This window comes from Schistosoma mansoni, chromosome 1 (genome assembly GCF_000237925.1).
Source record: "Schistosoma mansoni strain Puerto Rico chromosome 1, complete genome".
Classification (NCBI taxonomy): Eukaryota; Metazoa; Platyhelminthes; class Trematoda; order Strigeidida; family Schistosomatidae; genus Schistosoma; species Schistosoma mansoni.
In genome coordinates, this window is record NC_031495.1 from 29,567,484 (window position 1) to 29,583,153 (window position 15,670).

General features: G+C 34.1%; 3 protein-coding genes across 5 annotated transcripts in view; 2 read left to right on the forward strand and 1 right to left on the reverse strand.

The window, feature by feature from the left end:
* Positions 1 to 462: 462 nt before the first annotated feature.
* Positions 463 to 3,575, forward strand: Smp_066820.1 (putative dice1/dead/h box polypeptide; the record flags this gene model as incomplete). Of its 2 annotated transcripts, none has more annotated exons than XM_018793974.1 (10): positions 463 to 655; positions 695 to 766; positions 799 to 1,080; positions 1,117 to 1,542; positions 1,577 to 1,859; positions 1,892 to 1,980; positions 2,014 to 2,200; positions 2,235 to 2,705; positions 2,740 to 3,039; positions 3,113 to 3,575. In XM_018793974.1, 10 exons carry the CDS (start codon positions 545 to 547, stop codon positions 3,352 to 3,354), a joined length of 2,463 nt encoding a protein of 820 aa, XP_018648432.1. The 2 variants fall into 2 exon arrangements, with proteins under 2 accessions (XP_018648432.1, XP_018648433.1); XM_018793973.1 differs by having other exon boundaries at positions 545 to 655; positions 3,110 to 3,354.
* Positions 3,576 to 3,623: 48 nt separating this feature from the next.
* On the forward strand, positions 3,624 to 4,658 carry Smp_066830 (putative protein N-terminal asparagine amidohydrolase). The gene has a single exon (XM_018793975.1). The coding sequence runs from the start codon at positions 3,651 to 3,653 to the stop codon at positions 4,644 to 4,646; it is 996 nt and encodes a 331-aa protein (XP_018648434.1). The 5' UTR covers positions 3,624 to 3,650; the 3' UTR covers positions 4,647 to 4,658.
* Positions 4,659 to 4,769: 111 nt separating this feature from the next.
* Smp_158320.1 (putative glypican) overlaps positions 4,770 to 15,670 on the reverse strand; it is a gene marked incomplete at both ends in the record, with an annotated part of 30,743 nt that continues 19,842 nt past the window's right edge. Inside the window, 4 exons of one of the 2 annotated variants that reach the window (XM_018793977.1) lie at positions 4,770 to 5,349; positions 5,950 to 6,259; positions 7,867 to 8,670; positions 10,194 to 10,488. In XM_018793977.1, the coding sequence (XP_018648436.1) occupies positions 4,979 to 5,349; positions 5,950 to 6,259; positions 7,867 to 8,670; positions 10,194 to 10,488 (1,780 nt within the window). Of the gene's footprint in view, positions 5,353 to 5,949; positions 6,260 to 7,866; positions 8,671 to 10,193; positions 10,489 to 15,670 lie in introns of both variants that reach the window. The other variant, XM_018793978.1, reaches the window with a different exon arrangement.

Sequence of the window (15,670 nt, forward strand, 5' to 3'; positions counted from 1 at the left end):
ATCAACTTACTGTAAAGGTATTTGAATCAAAATCACGACAGTAGAATATAAATTACTACACTTCATCTTTCCAAAACATATATTCGATAGTGTGGAGCCTGTGACTAGGAAAAGACCATGAATAAATTTGTGCTTTTTAGTAAAGAATGAACATATTCCGTCATAGAGGCCATATCAAGAGATGTGATTGATTGGAGGCTCATATAGAGTAAAAGCAGTAAGCGAAGAAATTATTGCTTCAATTAGAACTTAAAACTTGTATTGTTGGCAAGATATATTGTTTCTGCATATTACCTATTGCTATTAAACTCCATAATTTAGGAAAAATCAGGCCTTTTACTAAAAAACAGCGTATTTATCAAGTGTCGCCATATGAGCCTCTGCTTTAAATTTTGACCAATCAGGATTCAATATTGTCAGCTTGATATAATATATAACGTAGTGTCAGGCAATTGTAGCATTAGGAACGGTACGCTTTATTGTGTGCGTTGCGGTCAGGTCGTCGTGATTGGCTGGTTCGTTCGTATGACCTTGAGCGCTAGCTATGACAGTTATTGTTTTTCTGCTTGACAACAGCGCAGCAATGAACCAGCGCACTTTTCAAGGTACTACGTTACTAGACGTTGCAAAGTCTGCGGTAGAGATTTTCTTCAAAGTTTGTTTGTGGAATTATCTTTATTACACTAACTGGTAGATAAGGATGAGCAAATCAAGAGTAGATCGTTATTTTGTGCTTACGCTCAATTCTGATATAAGTTATGTCAAAGTATGTCACCATAATCTTCTTAATTGTTGTAGCTTACCGGTTGGAAACAGAACGTTGATCTTCAGTTACTTCATTCTGCCTTAAATAATATAAAACCAGATGGTCTAATAGACTTGTCAACTGGCATTCAAAGAACATTCCGAATGTTAAACGTAAATAGATTGCAACTCGGACTGGAAAATTATGGGATGGTATTTAGCATTTATCAGTTGATATTTCTTAAGGGAATTTATCCATCATGTATTGAACCCTCTGTGATAATATGTATTACTTGTAGCATAGGGTCATGCAGTTTCGATGGTCAAGTTTTCAACGTAAGTTTGACATAATTCCTTAATTATGCTAAACAGGATGCATCTACAACTTCCATAGAATCTGCTGTTCTTGGAAATGTTTTGACAAAAGAGACTTTTCGTTGGGATTACCGCATGTATTCTCTGGTACTTCGTTTTCCAGCATTTGTCAGTAATATTCATGGTGGTAACTCCATAAGATCAGAAACAAACTCACCGCTTAAAATACTTGCGGAAGAAACTGGCGGTGAAAGTTTTGATGTTTACGACGGTCGGGAACTCCACCAATGTCTCGACTCTCTTGTTACAAAATGTCAACCTGGCGTGGTTTTAAAATTACGAAGGTCTACTGATTGCGTTGATACGGTTTGTCAAGAGAAATTTGTAAAGCAGTTGATGTCAGTTAAGTTAATGGGAAGATCATCGTCTTGGCCTATTCCAGAACAATTTTGGCCTGATGATGAGATGCTAGCATCACAGTTGGTATGTCGAGAGTATTTTTATATTTCCATTGAAGCCACCTAGAAGTGCACATCCTGAAGTCCTTGTATCTAAAGTTCCTGTGGCGGAACCTGAATTGCCCGAGTATTTCCCCGTCGACCGTTACGAGTTGACTCCGTCACATCTTACGAAAGAGTTTCTAAATTCATCGGAGCACAACATGGTGTGGCGTTGTTTCAGCTATGGTATCAAAAAGAGTCAGAATGCACCGTTTGGTTATTTAAAAGCATCAAATGATCTACAGTCAGTACATCTACACATACTTCCTTACAATTATCCTGTATTTCTTCAGTTACTTGGTAAGTCACAACATATGTTATAAAATTTTAAGGTGATATATGTGATCATAAGCGTATGACGGAAGCTTGGGGTCATCAGTTTGTGAACTATCTAGGAACTATACCAAAATATTACTTCATGGTACTATTTTTGTGATTTCATTCATTTTCTAAGCCCTTAGCGAAGTCGTTTGAACGAATAGGGTTTGCCGGGATGATCAAGCCCGAAGCTATTGATCGTGCATTACCTTATCAACTGAAACATTCTTTGCAAAAACTTCGACATTCAGCTAAAGTTGAATACGATAACTTCGTACGTATGACACAAACTGACAGCCCCTCAAACTCAACTGTTACTGTAAGTAAATACCTTAGTTATTTTTCAGTTACCCTCAGCTTTATTGCCTTTGCCTTTGTGGCCTTTACGTGAATTTAAATCGATGTATATCAAACCCAAGCGTCTTCATTCAAATTCTCTCCGACCTTGTAATATATCTCGAACCAATTTGCGCGTAGTTTTGGGAAAAATGAGGCATGAACTTGATAATCTCCTTAATGGTTCATCTAACATCCGAGCAGTTGACTTGATTCATCAACAACCAGTCGCCTTAATGGGTGATTATGTTAATTACAGAAATTCCCGGGAGGTCGAAACACCTTTGAGGGAGATAAATCCAACTCCTGAGCGGTCGGATACATTCGGAAACCCTTTTCGACGGAAATCTACATCCTTCGTCGCGGATGAAGGTTTCGTTGATGAGATGGATTCGTTGCAGGTTAATTCTTGCAATCCGAATACAGTTTCGCTCAATTTCGGGCGAAAAAAGTCTGCACAAAACACCAAAAATCCTCAAGCAAGAGTCAAAGGTAAGATAGAATTTAACCACTCAACTTCTTTCAGGTCCCTTGCCTCCGTACATTAATCACCTGAATTGGCGTTTTTTCTCGCCGAAATCTTCACCGGTCTCATCGCGTAGATCTTTGGATAATAACTTCAGTGAAGAAACACCAAACGCAATTTCGTCTCCCATGTATACTGACGACTCCCCTTCCTTAATTAACCACTCAAGATTTGCTAACCAAGCAGTTATAAAAAAACCAAGTTCTTTTGATACTAGAAATACGTCGTCACTGGAAAGTTTTAAATTAAACAAGAAAATTATGTTCGAATTAATTCATTTGGTCCGACAGCCTTATACAGGTAAGTCTGTATGTACAAGGACTTTTAGTTCTTTCGTTACATCATCTAACCGGTAATCTTTTTCATTTAGTAGATGCAGTACTATTATTTGACCGCATGAATGAACTCACTGGTTCAATTGGACAAAGAGAAGCTGTGGTTTCGATGTTGATGTCAGAAGCTTTGAGATTCAGAAGATCATGTTTATATGTTTTACTGAGTGAATGGCGAACATGGTTGCTGCAAAGTGACGATTCGAAAGACCGTATTATTTTGCAAAAATCGAATCAGGTGGCTGCTAAAATAAACCATATTCAATTAAATGGGTGGTCCTGATCAAGTCGATCTGTATATTATGATCTACTCAATTTATTTTGTATAAAGCTTTTACATACTCAATACTTTCAGATGTAAATAACAGGGTTTATTATTGATGATGTACATGGTGTATAAATTTCTCGCGTATTCTTTGAGAAATGGCCTTATTTTCATAATCTTAACCTTTTGCCCACTAGTTTGTACACTGTTGATATACAACAAAATTACTTACAACTCATAATTCTATGGTTTTATCGCTTTAGATTATTACTCATGTTCTATTCAACATTAGTTTTAGGTTGCCTGAAGAGTGAATGGTGCTTAATTTTGATGGGAAGAGATATAATTGCGAGAAGTCGTCGATATACGTATTCGCTCAATGGTTCTCTACAAGTTCATTTGTTAAGAGTATCGCGGATGATTTCAAAAAAAGTCAGTCAATCAACGTTGAGGATTGTCTTTCCTCAGTTTATGTTCATCAAGGTGAAATGGCCACTATACCATTACTGGCTACCAATGTACCTACAAGCAATATCATTCCAGAATACACAACTTCTGATGATGCAACATCCTGTTACATTGTTGTCTTGCGTTGTTCACTCGGTTGTTCGATAGGACATCTGGATACTCCATTGCGCGTCAGGTCATTTTTCAGAAATTCTGAACGTTTCTTCTTTTCAAAAGGAAGTGTTAACGTCACAGTCCACATAGTCGGGGGTTTTCCAGATCCACGAAACATCTCACATTCTATACTAGTTGAAATACTTTCATCGCTCACATGTAATGATCACAGTTATGAACTTGGAGTATGCTGTATCGGTGAAAATAATATCCTTAGCTCTAGTGGTGAAAAATCACAACCTGCTATTTTGGGTGTTATCTTCAGTATTAAAACCAACCAAATAAACCCAGCTCGTATAAGTTGGAAAGCACGTGGGCCTGTTCCTGTGTTAAGACTTTTACGCCTAGAATGTGTAGATTCAGATGAAATAACTAACGTATTCAACCCGGAAAGGGGTTATCTAATTATAAATCCTTTCCTGTACGTCCGCCCAGCTTTTGTGAATGCGCAAATCACATCTGAAGAAATGCGAGCTAAGTCCACAACACCTGAGCAAGAACCTGCAACATACTTTGAAGGTCAGATTGCTGTGCACCGCATAAGGTTTCACTGCTCTAACTCACTACGTTGGTTTGAACGTGGTCCACTGATGTTCCGTTGTGTTCTAGATTCAAATAAACCGTGGGTCCCTTTAAATGAAGCTTCTGCAGTTGCATCAGAAGACCCTTTAACAAACGTTAAAATATAACCTCACTGTAATATACTACTGACTTCTTCCTTTGTTTTTTTCAAGTGCAAACAATGATTTTGTTACGCCAAGTCACCTTCGTTGAATGCTTAGATCCTTTAAAGTAAGTGTAAATGCGGGTTTAGGTCTGTATAGGATATCATATATTTTTAAACATGTGACCTTGTATAAATGCAAAGCTTTGGATCGATGGAGTAAAAATGAATATTAAGAGAATACAGGCATTTCAAAATGCTAACAAGATACATGTAAATACATTTTGAGCAAAGGCTATCAAATGTGCCTATGTACATTTCAAGAAAATGTAACTGAGAAGAAAGTCATTGTTCGGTTTAAAGAATGAATATAGTGAGTAGAGGTAAAAATATGGACGTGATTAGTTGTTGGTGGGGTGCTGAATTGTAGTTATGTGAGACAGTGTCTTCCTTTCCGTACAGGGGACCTTCAACACTATATTCTCGTATTAGTAATATGGGTGGCACCGGCTGCCCCGGACTTAACTTTGCTGGTACCCACACTTCAGGGGGTGGCAGGGGTGGTTGTGGAAGAACCTCTGGAACATGGTCGACCCGCGATGGTATAGGTGGTTGTGTTGGCTGAGCTGAGGGAGGCAATATGGCTGTATCCTCCGGAACTGGATTCTGCAAAATTCCAGGGTTGCCACGCCTACTTCCTCCCGGTGTATCTTGCCATTGTGACGAGCCTGCTGAAATGGAAAAAAAGTTGGTTCAGATTGAGAAAGTTGGAAAATTATACATCATGAGAAAGCTTATGGAACTATTTTATGAAGAATTGTTGTTTATATTTTTATTGTATAATTACTAGGCATTTAGATTATTTCATGCTCATATCCTCCCAATTTTTCGTTCAGGATTATTGTTAAATAATTACAAATTTTTACTCAGTTCTCTTTCACTCATGGAGTAATTCTGCCCACATTGTGATTTCCTATTCATGTTGATGTGCGGTTAAGAACTTGCTCTATATTATTGTGTTAATTGAGTCACATAACAAACTGCTAAGCAACGGAGAAAAGGTTTGTTTGATAACTTCGTCTTGGATATTGGCCAAAACAAACTCAAGGACCGATACGGGTTAACGTCCCAGTCGTTGTTCGTTGGACGCCAAATGATTTTTAATTAGGTCATCGGTCTTACAGGCGAAATAATAAATAACTGGACATGATAATTATCTGCTCCTATAATAGCGCGCAAACAAAACAAGAAATTTGCTCTTTTGAAGAATTAACAGATACCAAGTTCATTCCAAATTATATGTATCACAACAGATTTAAGACACTTACTGTGACGATCGTTTTTGTCCTCATTCCATTCTATGTTGGGACTCATCCCACTAGCTCCTTCTAGGAACCCTGAAGCTAGCTTATCGGGAGAAACGTTCCAGACTTCTTCATCGCCTCGATTTTCTGGCTCTTGGGTGGTTGGATAGAAAGGTTGATTTTTGTCCGGTTGGGGACCAATAAATTCTTCATTGTAACGTGTATCTGCAGCGTTGGGGTTTGCCAGTTTTCTGCCGGACTGTGTCCATAAAGTTTGGGGCCCTTGGTATTGCGGTGTAAGGACTGATGGTGATATACCACTGCCACCGGAGCCCTATAAATAGAAATAAAGCAACGCAACACGTCACGTGACATGGCATCTAATAAACATGTTGAGGAAACGGTGAAATCATCGGGAACTAGTTTAATTTATGATGCATCTATGACCGGTTAGGTTTATTTGTAGTATCATTCGTTTCTTTCAACTATAAGCTTAGCAATGTAAAATACGGCAGGGTAGCGTAACTGTTTTAATCCTATCTTTCAACCAAAAAACCTATAACCTCGAGAAGCATCACCATTTTGAGGTAACAGATCATTTTGATTACTAGCTATTCATCTATACTACTTTTTTATTGCACTGGTAAACTTTACACAACATTTAGGTAGACAGGTTTTCCTATTCAGATTCTGATTAATTAGGATAGGAAGACAATTTTATATTTCGTACTATATTGTATGCAAGAAACATGTTGAACAAAACTGAACCAATTGAAGTGTTTAATTTCATAATCACTGGCAACTGCATCATCAATATCTGTAGTATTTTACTGTATGATCACAGAATTCAACTTTCCAGGTGGAGAGCTGAACCACTTACACGTAGATCAATTCCATAAAAATCAACCTCGACTACTAAATGTGCAGAAATAAATGAAGCCTAGAGACTATTCAATAAGCGATATGTTGTTTACAGATAAACCTTATACAATAAAGTTTTGAAGTGTATTCTGTATACCATACAAACTGCTAATGAGAATTTAAAAAATATCCAAAGGAAAGTTAACAAACTTTGTTAGCGACTGTGGTTACACAGAAAAAAAATACCATATTAGATGTTTAACGTGGCTAGTTTTAAAGATATACATCACTACCATAGAGACAAAACGTGTTTCAACTTAGGATTATCAAACTTGCTACAAAGTGCAGGGTTTATTGGTAATCCTAGATTAGAGTGACCAATAGAAAACAAACATTCAGTACTACTCACTGCCTTCTCATGGCGGGGGAGTTGCTTACGAAATCGAGAGGACGGAAAGCGAATATCCGGCGCTTGAACTGGGCCGGTTGTTACAGAGAATCCAACTACTGGAGTTGGAAAACCCTGATTCCAAACCAATGATGCGCACCCGGGCAGTATCGCGGCTCTCACATAACTGTGTGGCGCATATATATCTGGTGCCCCCTTGTACCAATGTTTATGCGTTGAAATAAATAAGTAAAGACTTGACTGCTCAGTCATGTGGAAGCTGGAACATATATGTTTCGCTTCAGGTTATCACATATTATCAGTACTGCGAGACTGGTATGAAAAAAATCAGTGTTTCCATGTTATTTCCTTGAGAATATCACTAACTGTTATATTACTGAAATATTAGATGTCATGAACTTATTCACCTCGGTCAATCGCCAAGTTTAAAAACACTGATCTTATGAGGTATGCAAACTATTAATAATTTACAGACAGTTCATAACAGTCCAGGATAAGGATGCTAGAACAGAATGAACCGTTGTATCGAAATCTTATGCATCACACAGGTAAATATTATAAACTAAAGAATAGTGACTACACTTTTACTGTATCATGATCTGTCGTAAGGAATGAAAGAGTTTAGAGTGTATAAGTATTATCTTTAATATTCAAAAACATTTTTAACTCACTTCATGAAAACGTCGACGGGAAACCTCAGAGGTTTGATGCCAAGAATTAATCTTTTGAGAATCAGGTGTTTGATAAGGTATTTGTTTTGAGATCATTTGAGTATTATCTTCGTCGTCTGGCAAAAATCCAATATTACTTGATTGGTCAGTTGACGGTAAGAACGATTCTGTGTATGTGCCTGATTTCAATTTTGGATCTATGTAAAGTTGTGTTGTAGTTTGTGGATGTCTATCTAATGCTGAATCTGTCCGGACAGTTAGAGGTGTTTGTCTCGTAACACTTTCTGTAACAATATCCTTCACTTCCAGTGATGATGTATCACTTGGTTTTTCTAATGCACTTGGTGTTGTAATTAATCCCGTGGAATTATATAGTAACGCAGTGGAAGCTGTAACAGTAGTTGAAGAAAACGTTATCGTCGTAGTTGTTGTTGTCATTCCCGTTGTTAAAGGTACTGATTCTGTTGTGGGTTCTTGAAAAATTGGTATGTTGAAGTCTGTAGAACCGTTAAATTTCCATTTATCTCTTTGATGCTCGACATTACCCCAACTATTGTACACACTAGACTTCTGTGGCCATTGTTGCGTAGATTTTTGGTTAAAGTACCTATTTGAATCTGTACCTTGACTAACTCCCGTTCTTTTAGTATCAGCATTTATAACAGAACTGTACATGCGAGGATCGTTCTTATTTTGAGGGTCGTCAGGAAACATATTATTGAATTGACTAGATGACTGCTCGTAAGATTGGGAAAGGGAATCATCCGGAAATTGTAAACTATTCGGTTGATTTCCACTTCCACTCTGCAAAATTAAGGAAATGAGTCCGAGTAATTAGTGTCATAAACAGAGTATTGGTTTAAGGTGTAGATATTTAGAAAATGAGTTACAGACAAAAGGCTATGAAATATGATGTTTTTGTCTTGTTAAAATCTATAAATAGGGATAACTGAATAAAACAGACTATATAATTTATTTTTGTAGTAAAAACAACCAGTCACTTTCTCTATTACATATTAGAAAATTTAAATACTCAAGGTTAAAATTTTTAATCTAGTTCGATGGTTTGCTCAGAGAAATTGAATTTAAAGAAGTGTGCACTAGACAGCTTGTTTCTTCTCGGTCTGAGGCTTTTTGGTAGTGTATACTCAAGACCCTAAACACGATTCAATCCATGATCAGCCATAACCTTACGAACATTGACTTGGAACAGAATGGTCGACATTATTATTATTATTAATGGCTTTATTCAATATTATATTTAGGTATAACATAGAATTCTCAACAGCTTCAATCAATTAGTGATAAACTGCAATTGTTGCTCAATGTCACTGGTTGTATCTGTTCCAATCTTGAACGTCACTAATTACAATTTCTTAATAAAACTTCGGAAATTCATCTCCCAACTTGCCACTGATCAGTAGATCGAAATCGAGACAACTATGATTGATGAAATTAGATAATGGTTGTGCTATATTATAAATTGACTGAAGTTAGATATATGGATCATTGGCTTCACACTATGATAGATATGCTTTTCAGTAGTATTCGTGTTAATCTCAGTCCACAATGACAATCTGTGAGTTTTATTTGCAATTATGAATTTTTTGTAAGTTCATTGTGTATACATATTTTTGCCAACTCTTTTATAAACAATAAATATAACCAAGATGGTTGGATTAATTCCAGTAACTAATGTAATTTTAACTGTGCCACAGCATTAAAATCAGGAATTGCAAACATATTTACTACCTTTGAGAGTATCAGTGATGATCAGAAAGTTGAATTTGTGCAGCTTCGATTAAGATAAAGTTATGAATCATTGACTGAATGATCACATACATGTATAAACATGCTCGAAGATAGAAAAAAATGATGAGTTACAATTTGCGTGTCAAAAGTAACATTTCCAACAATTGTACAGTCATAAAACTATATAAATTAGCAAGAATAAATTGAATAAGGAAGATATTTTCTCAAGTTATAATGACATTAAAGTGTAATAAAACTGATTTAAAACTATTATGATTGTTTCAATGATAAAATTTGTTTCATCACAATTATTTTGACTTTGAAATATTTCTCGTGTTAAATTGTATACGAAATATGATTATATCAAAGAAAATAAACATTATACCACTTTACGAAGGAATAATAACATAAATTGGGTTCGAAATATATGATAACATTTCAAAAGTAAACTGGAATACTCGGATACAAATGTGTAGAAATTGCTTTAGAATGCAAGACAAAAACTAGATATTGATAAGAACTGCATACCAACAGTCTGATACATAATGATGTGATAAATAGCATAATGAGCTTACTTCGATCCTAATATTTCTTTCCGTTTCATATGAATTATCCATTCTAGATTGCTTAGGACCTTGCCATTGGTCCTGTGCGAGAAATTGGTTTGCTGAGAGAGGATCAGTTAAACTGGCCGACAAATAACTGTTTTGATCATTTCTTGAGTAAGTACCAGGAGCAGAATTCGATCTAGGAGGCAGTTTGACAACTAATGTATCTGGATCTTTCGTATTGGTTGAGGCTTCGTGCAATCTTTTGGAAGCTTCATAAAGTTGGGTTAAAATTTGTGTAATTCCAGCATCAGGTGGCGTACTAAATACATCAATTAAAGAAAAGATGACTGAAATTTTAATAAGAGACCCGACTATATGATATAGTATATTTCGCACAGACGTTGACGTCAGATGATTCGATCACAGTGACAAACAAAATTATTAACCATTTACACTGCACGAAATAATTGATTATTGGAAATTAGACTTTCAAATAGAGGTTATTAGGATGAATGGACATAAATCCTTCATTTGGATGAATTTAATTCAAAGAATGAGATATATTTAGTGGTATATTTTTATGTACATATAGAAGATGAAGTGTTAAGTGATGCTAAGATTTGAAAACAAGTGTTTATTTCATCTATCAACGCTGTGAATCTATGTTTATACTCAATTGCGGAAAGTACGATTCTCAGAATTTCTGCCAATATAACATTGACAAACGAATAGCTGATAAATATTCAGATTAATTTTATGGGACCCAGTAATTAAGTAGTTCTTTTACTGCATATTAGACTCTTAATCACACCTGTTGGAAAGTCAGCTTTAACATATATAGGTTAGAAGAAACTTGGAGGCGGGCAAATTAAAAAGTGAGACCAAATATTAACTGTTGGTCTAAGCAATGTTAGTAGATGTAGACCACCTGGTTTGGGTCCATGTGGGTATTGTAATCAATAGTTAGAGACTGAGTGACATGGCTGAGAATCATTCACGATCGTCCAGATGCATTCACTCTCTATCTTCCCTTTCGATGTTGAATTCCGGTATCTATTCATGCAAACATTTCCACCCTGTCTTTTCAAGTCATATTACTAAGGTTTAGTATTTCATATTAACATTGCTACTACATTATTTTGATCAGTTTTGTGATCATCTCGTCGTAGTAATGAGGTATGGCAACTTGGGCTAACGCATATCTGTGCTATGCTCTATCCTATTGATGCCTGCCAGTTAGAAAACGTCTTATAAGATATCAGTCAACCACAAGAACAGTAAATATATTTCATGATTAGAAGTGATTATTCTTATATTAAGCAAACATTGAAAAAAAATCACTTTATGGGTCTATATTTTATGTCAGAGATTGTGTTACTTTTGGCTTGTTTAACACAGCGGTAACTTATTTGAAATATCTTTGATTGGTTTAGTAATTCAGCGTGGATATATCTACAAGATTATGTAATCGTTTAAAACAATAATTATCTTTTAATTTTAAAGATTATTAACAACCTTTGTTGTGTGGTATTTCTTCTTATTTAACAAGTTTAATGATAGATTTGTGCAATTAGAATAAAACAGATAAACAATCTAATCTAACATAAACTTTATTTGTGAATGATGTATACAATTAGGTATTCTTTACTCCTACAACTAATATGCTTTAATGAATTTAATATTGATTTATTTCCACAATTTTATTAATAAACACTACAATATTTATGGAATAACTTTTACGATGAAATATTCTCATACTATTAATGGGGCAGAATAGACTTTAATAAAAAGTGTGTGTGTGCTTTAAATAAACAAATGAATGTATAATATCTGTCATTAAGTAATATAAAATAAATGAAGTTGTTTTAATGCATTAATTCACAACAGTTTTATTCCAGTTCAACCATTGATAAATGTCTATGTAATTTTAAACGAAAAGAAGCTAAGATAATTCTATCACAATGATCAAACTCATATAATACATGAGAATATAGTAGTATAAGGAATTAATTGAATTTTGTATAGTTTACCTATAATATTACTGATTGAAATGTTAAACGATGAATTCAAAGCTCTAAGAAAAGTCAAGTTCTTTTGAGATTGTAGAACATTAACAATACGAAAAACATGTTATAATACGTTTCTACAGAACAGTTATGAATATATAAAATGAAATACAATGCAAAAATATATTCAGTTGTATAACAACTTAGCGCATGCGTTATAATATTCCGTCGGCAAAAATCACCAAGATAAAATAGATTAACTATTCGCCACTGATGTGTCTTCTGACCTCAAGACTTTAATTGTCGTTCTGGAAACAATTAGAACTTGTTTGAAATAAAACAGAATATTAAGAATTAAGCCATAAGTGATGAGTCCATTTCGATTATGAAAACAATCAGTCAGTAACTGGTTGATCAGAAGACAATGATTTGATACTTGCTGAGTAATTATAAAATACACTCCTCTATTTGAAGTAGGCACTGAAATTGTTGACCATAAAATTTTTACAACTAAACTGACTAGCCCCCAAACGAACATTGGCAAATACATTAACGAACTACAAAACTTCATCATTTCAGCAGTATATTATTTTAGGTTACTGTTTAGAGAGCAACTCGTGCATGTGTCTTAGGAGCTTCAATTTTAATTATTGACATCTATACTGAAATCTCGTTTCATTTGTTACAGTTTGAAACACTGATGTGTGATTTTATCTACAATACAATTGGTGGTATTCACGGAGTATTACATGAAGCTGTAATAACTTACCAAGATACATTAATGCAATTTATAATAAGAAGCCACTTCATTGAACTAAAACATATTTATTATATTTTGGGATAGTGGTTAGCACTGGAACCGGTAGTCTCACTTTAACTGAATGACAGGAAATTCCTTCGGGAGAGGTAAGCGCTAGACCCCACGAGTATGCTAAGAAAGCCAGAAAAATTATATCCCAAGGCTATCAGTAGGTGAGAAGCATAAACGAAGCATTCTATTGGAGTAAATGGACTATACACTTAGATAAGATAATTTTCCACATATCTTTGTTTGAATATATATATATATATATATATATAAACGTACAGATTACTTAGTTTTTAACATTAAGGCTCTGTTATCATTCACAGTCATTTTACCTGCGCAACAATTAAGAGATTTGAATGTGTATATTGTAACTGAAGCGGAGATAACAAGAATCAATAATGAATATTTTATCCTATTTGAGACTGCATATAGACTTAGCAAAATTAATATGATGTAATGTTTAAGAAAAATTATGATAATTTATCAATGAAACACAAAAAAACCAACAAGGCGATGATAATCAAATTATTGTCGTATCAATCTACGTCCTATCCACCTGTTTATTGAAAACGGATACTAAAAAGAAAGTGAGTATTTATTGAATTTCTATGAAAAACATGTGAATGAATCCAATTGAAAATATATTGAAACAAATAGGGTAATCGATTACAATGAAAATAAATAGTAAGGTGTACTTGGTGTGACACAAAAACAGTGTTATATATATATATGATTGGAAAGTTCCTAATTGAACAACAAAGTGTATACATAAGTCATATGAGCTACTATGTAAGGAACAAAGGGCTAAGCATAAAAAACACCAGTCAGTCAGCTACAACGTAGGACCACATAGAAAACACTATTTTTATTTATTTTTAAAAATCAAATTTTTTCTTAATGTAGTAAGCATTTTTCATTCTATCATTAAATGATCATTATTTTATATTTAATTTTTAATCTACTTTCTCTATTAAAGAGTTCAACACTCAAGTATCGGTTGCTGATTTGTAAATTTTAATATTGATTCAATCAATTTGACTTGTGAACAATAGTTGCAGTAGTATGTTTAGTTCCTCGCGATCATCAAAATTGAAGTAGTGAAGTGTATGTATATATCATCATTACTTTATTAATTCTAGAAAGTATTTAGTTCTTAATTGCCTGACAGTGTTTTGGTGTACATATGTATATTTACTAAGTAAAGAAGGATTGTTGTGACGCCTGACCACCTTTGGTGGATGTTTATACAAGTTACGGAAAATTTTTACATAACCAGTCAATTTATACGCCTTTTTGGATCACAACTTTTTTCTTGCTGGGTGTAACAAAATGAACTTTTAAGAATAAAATAGATTTTAAAATGCTATTATATATTGATCAAGTAACTTCAAGGTGAGATCAACTAGCTGCTGAAGAGATTCTAGATCGTTAGTTTAGTCTGTAGTAGTCGTCACTACATACAAAGCACTAACTACATTACCATCTGAATATACCTCCATCATCTTGTCGGCGATAAACATCCGAGGAGACACTAAAAATTCGCTTTACTTTATACAACAGACTTTATGGAGACATTTGCTGGAGAACTTCATCTAATTTTTCTGACTTTACTAATTGAAGTAACTGTGACCGTTTTATATCGTACAGATCACAAGCGGTCAGGAGCTGTTGTAGACCTTTCTCATCAGTGATTCGGTTTACTTTAGTATCCTATGTAAAATGTGAAACATTTTAATTCTTTAGTGTAAATGATGAAAAAATTGGAATGTTTTATGGCACATAAATGATGTTGTATAACGTTTTTGTAAACATTTATCACGAACTAGAAAAAAAACATCAATCAAGGTGTTAATAATTTTGATTAAATCATACATTTTTTTAAAGATATATTTAGAATTGTAGTTTGAAGTAATTACACATATGATATTGTGATACCTTAAAAATTTGTCCTTCATATATTTAAAGATAATTTTCACTTGAAAATCTGTAGTTGAAAAACCAGTAATAAAACACTATAGAGTATTGGAGAATTGTTTAATTTAAATTTACACAGTCCTTATGTATTGGATGATCGATCTACTACTACTAATACTACTCTAGAGATCATCACTGAAGTCAAACATTACATATTAACTATTTAGAATTCATTTTATTAACCATGTTACATTCTAGAGTTATGTAGAACTTCGTTTACAAACAATTTGGTGCATTAAACTCAATCAATTATAAACAAAAGTTAGTAACCATTACACAAATATGCATACATATATATCTGGTAATGAAGAAAATCATAAAGGATTTGTATAAGAATATAAAATTACAAAGTATAACAACACATTGATGTTTTAAAATAAGGATATTCTATTAAATACTGGTAAATTAGATATGAACAGCTGCAGCAATAATTTACGAAATAAAAACTCTTTATATAATTTACATTAAATATTGTTTTTATGCATAATAATGTATTTATTAGTTGCTAGATGGTAAATAATGTTAAACTTATTAATTTACTGGTTATTGTTTGTTTGAAGCATCTCGATGCCGCTTTTGAATGTTGTTGCTTCCTATCGCTTCTGCATATTATCTGATCTATTCTACCAACTAAAAACTATTGTAATCATCCATAGTTACCGAATGTTCGGGGACAATAAGGTAGTAGAGCAGTAGTCTGGTAATTTAAACAT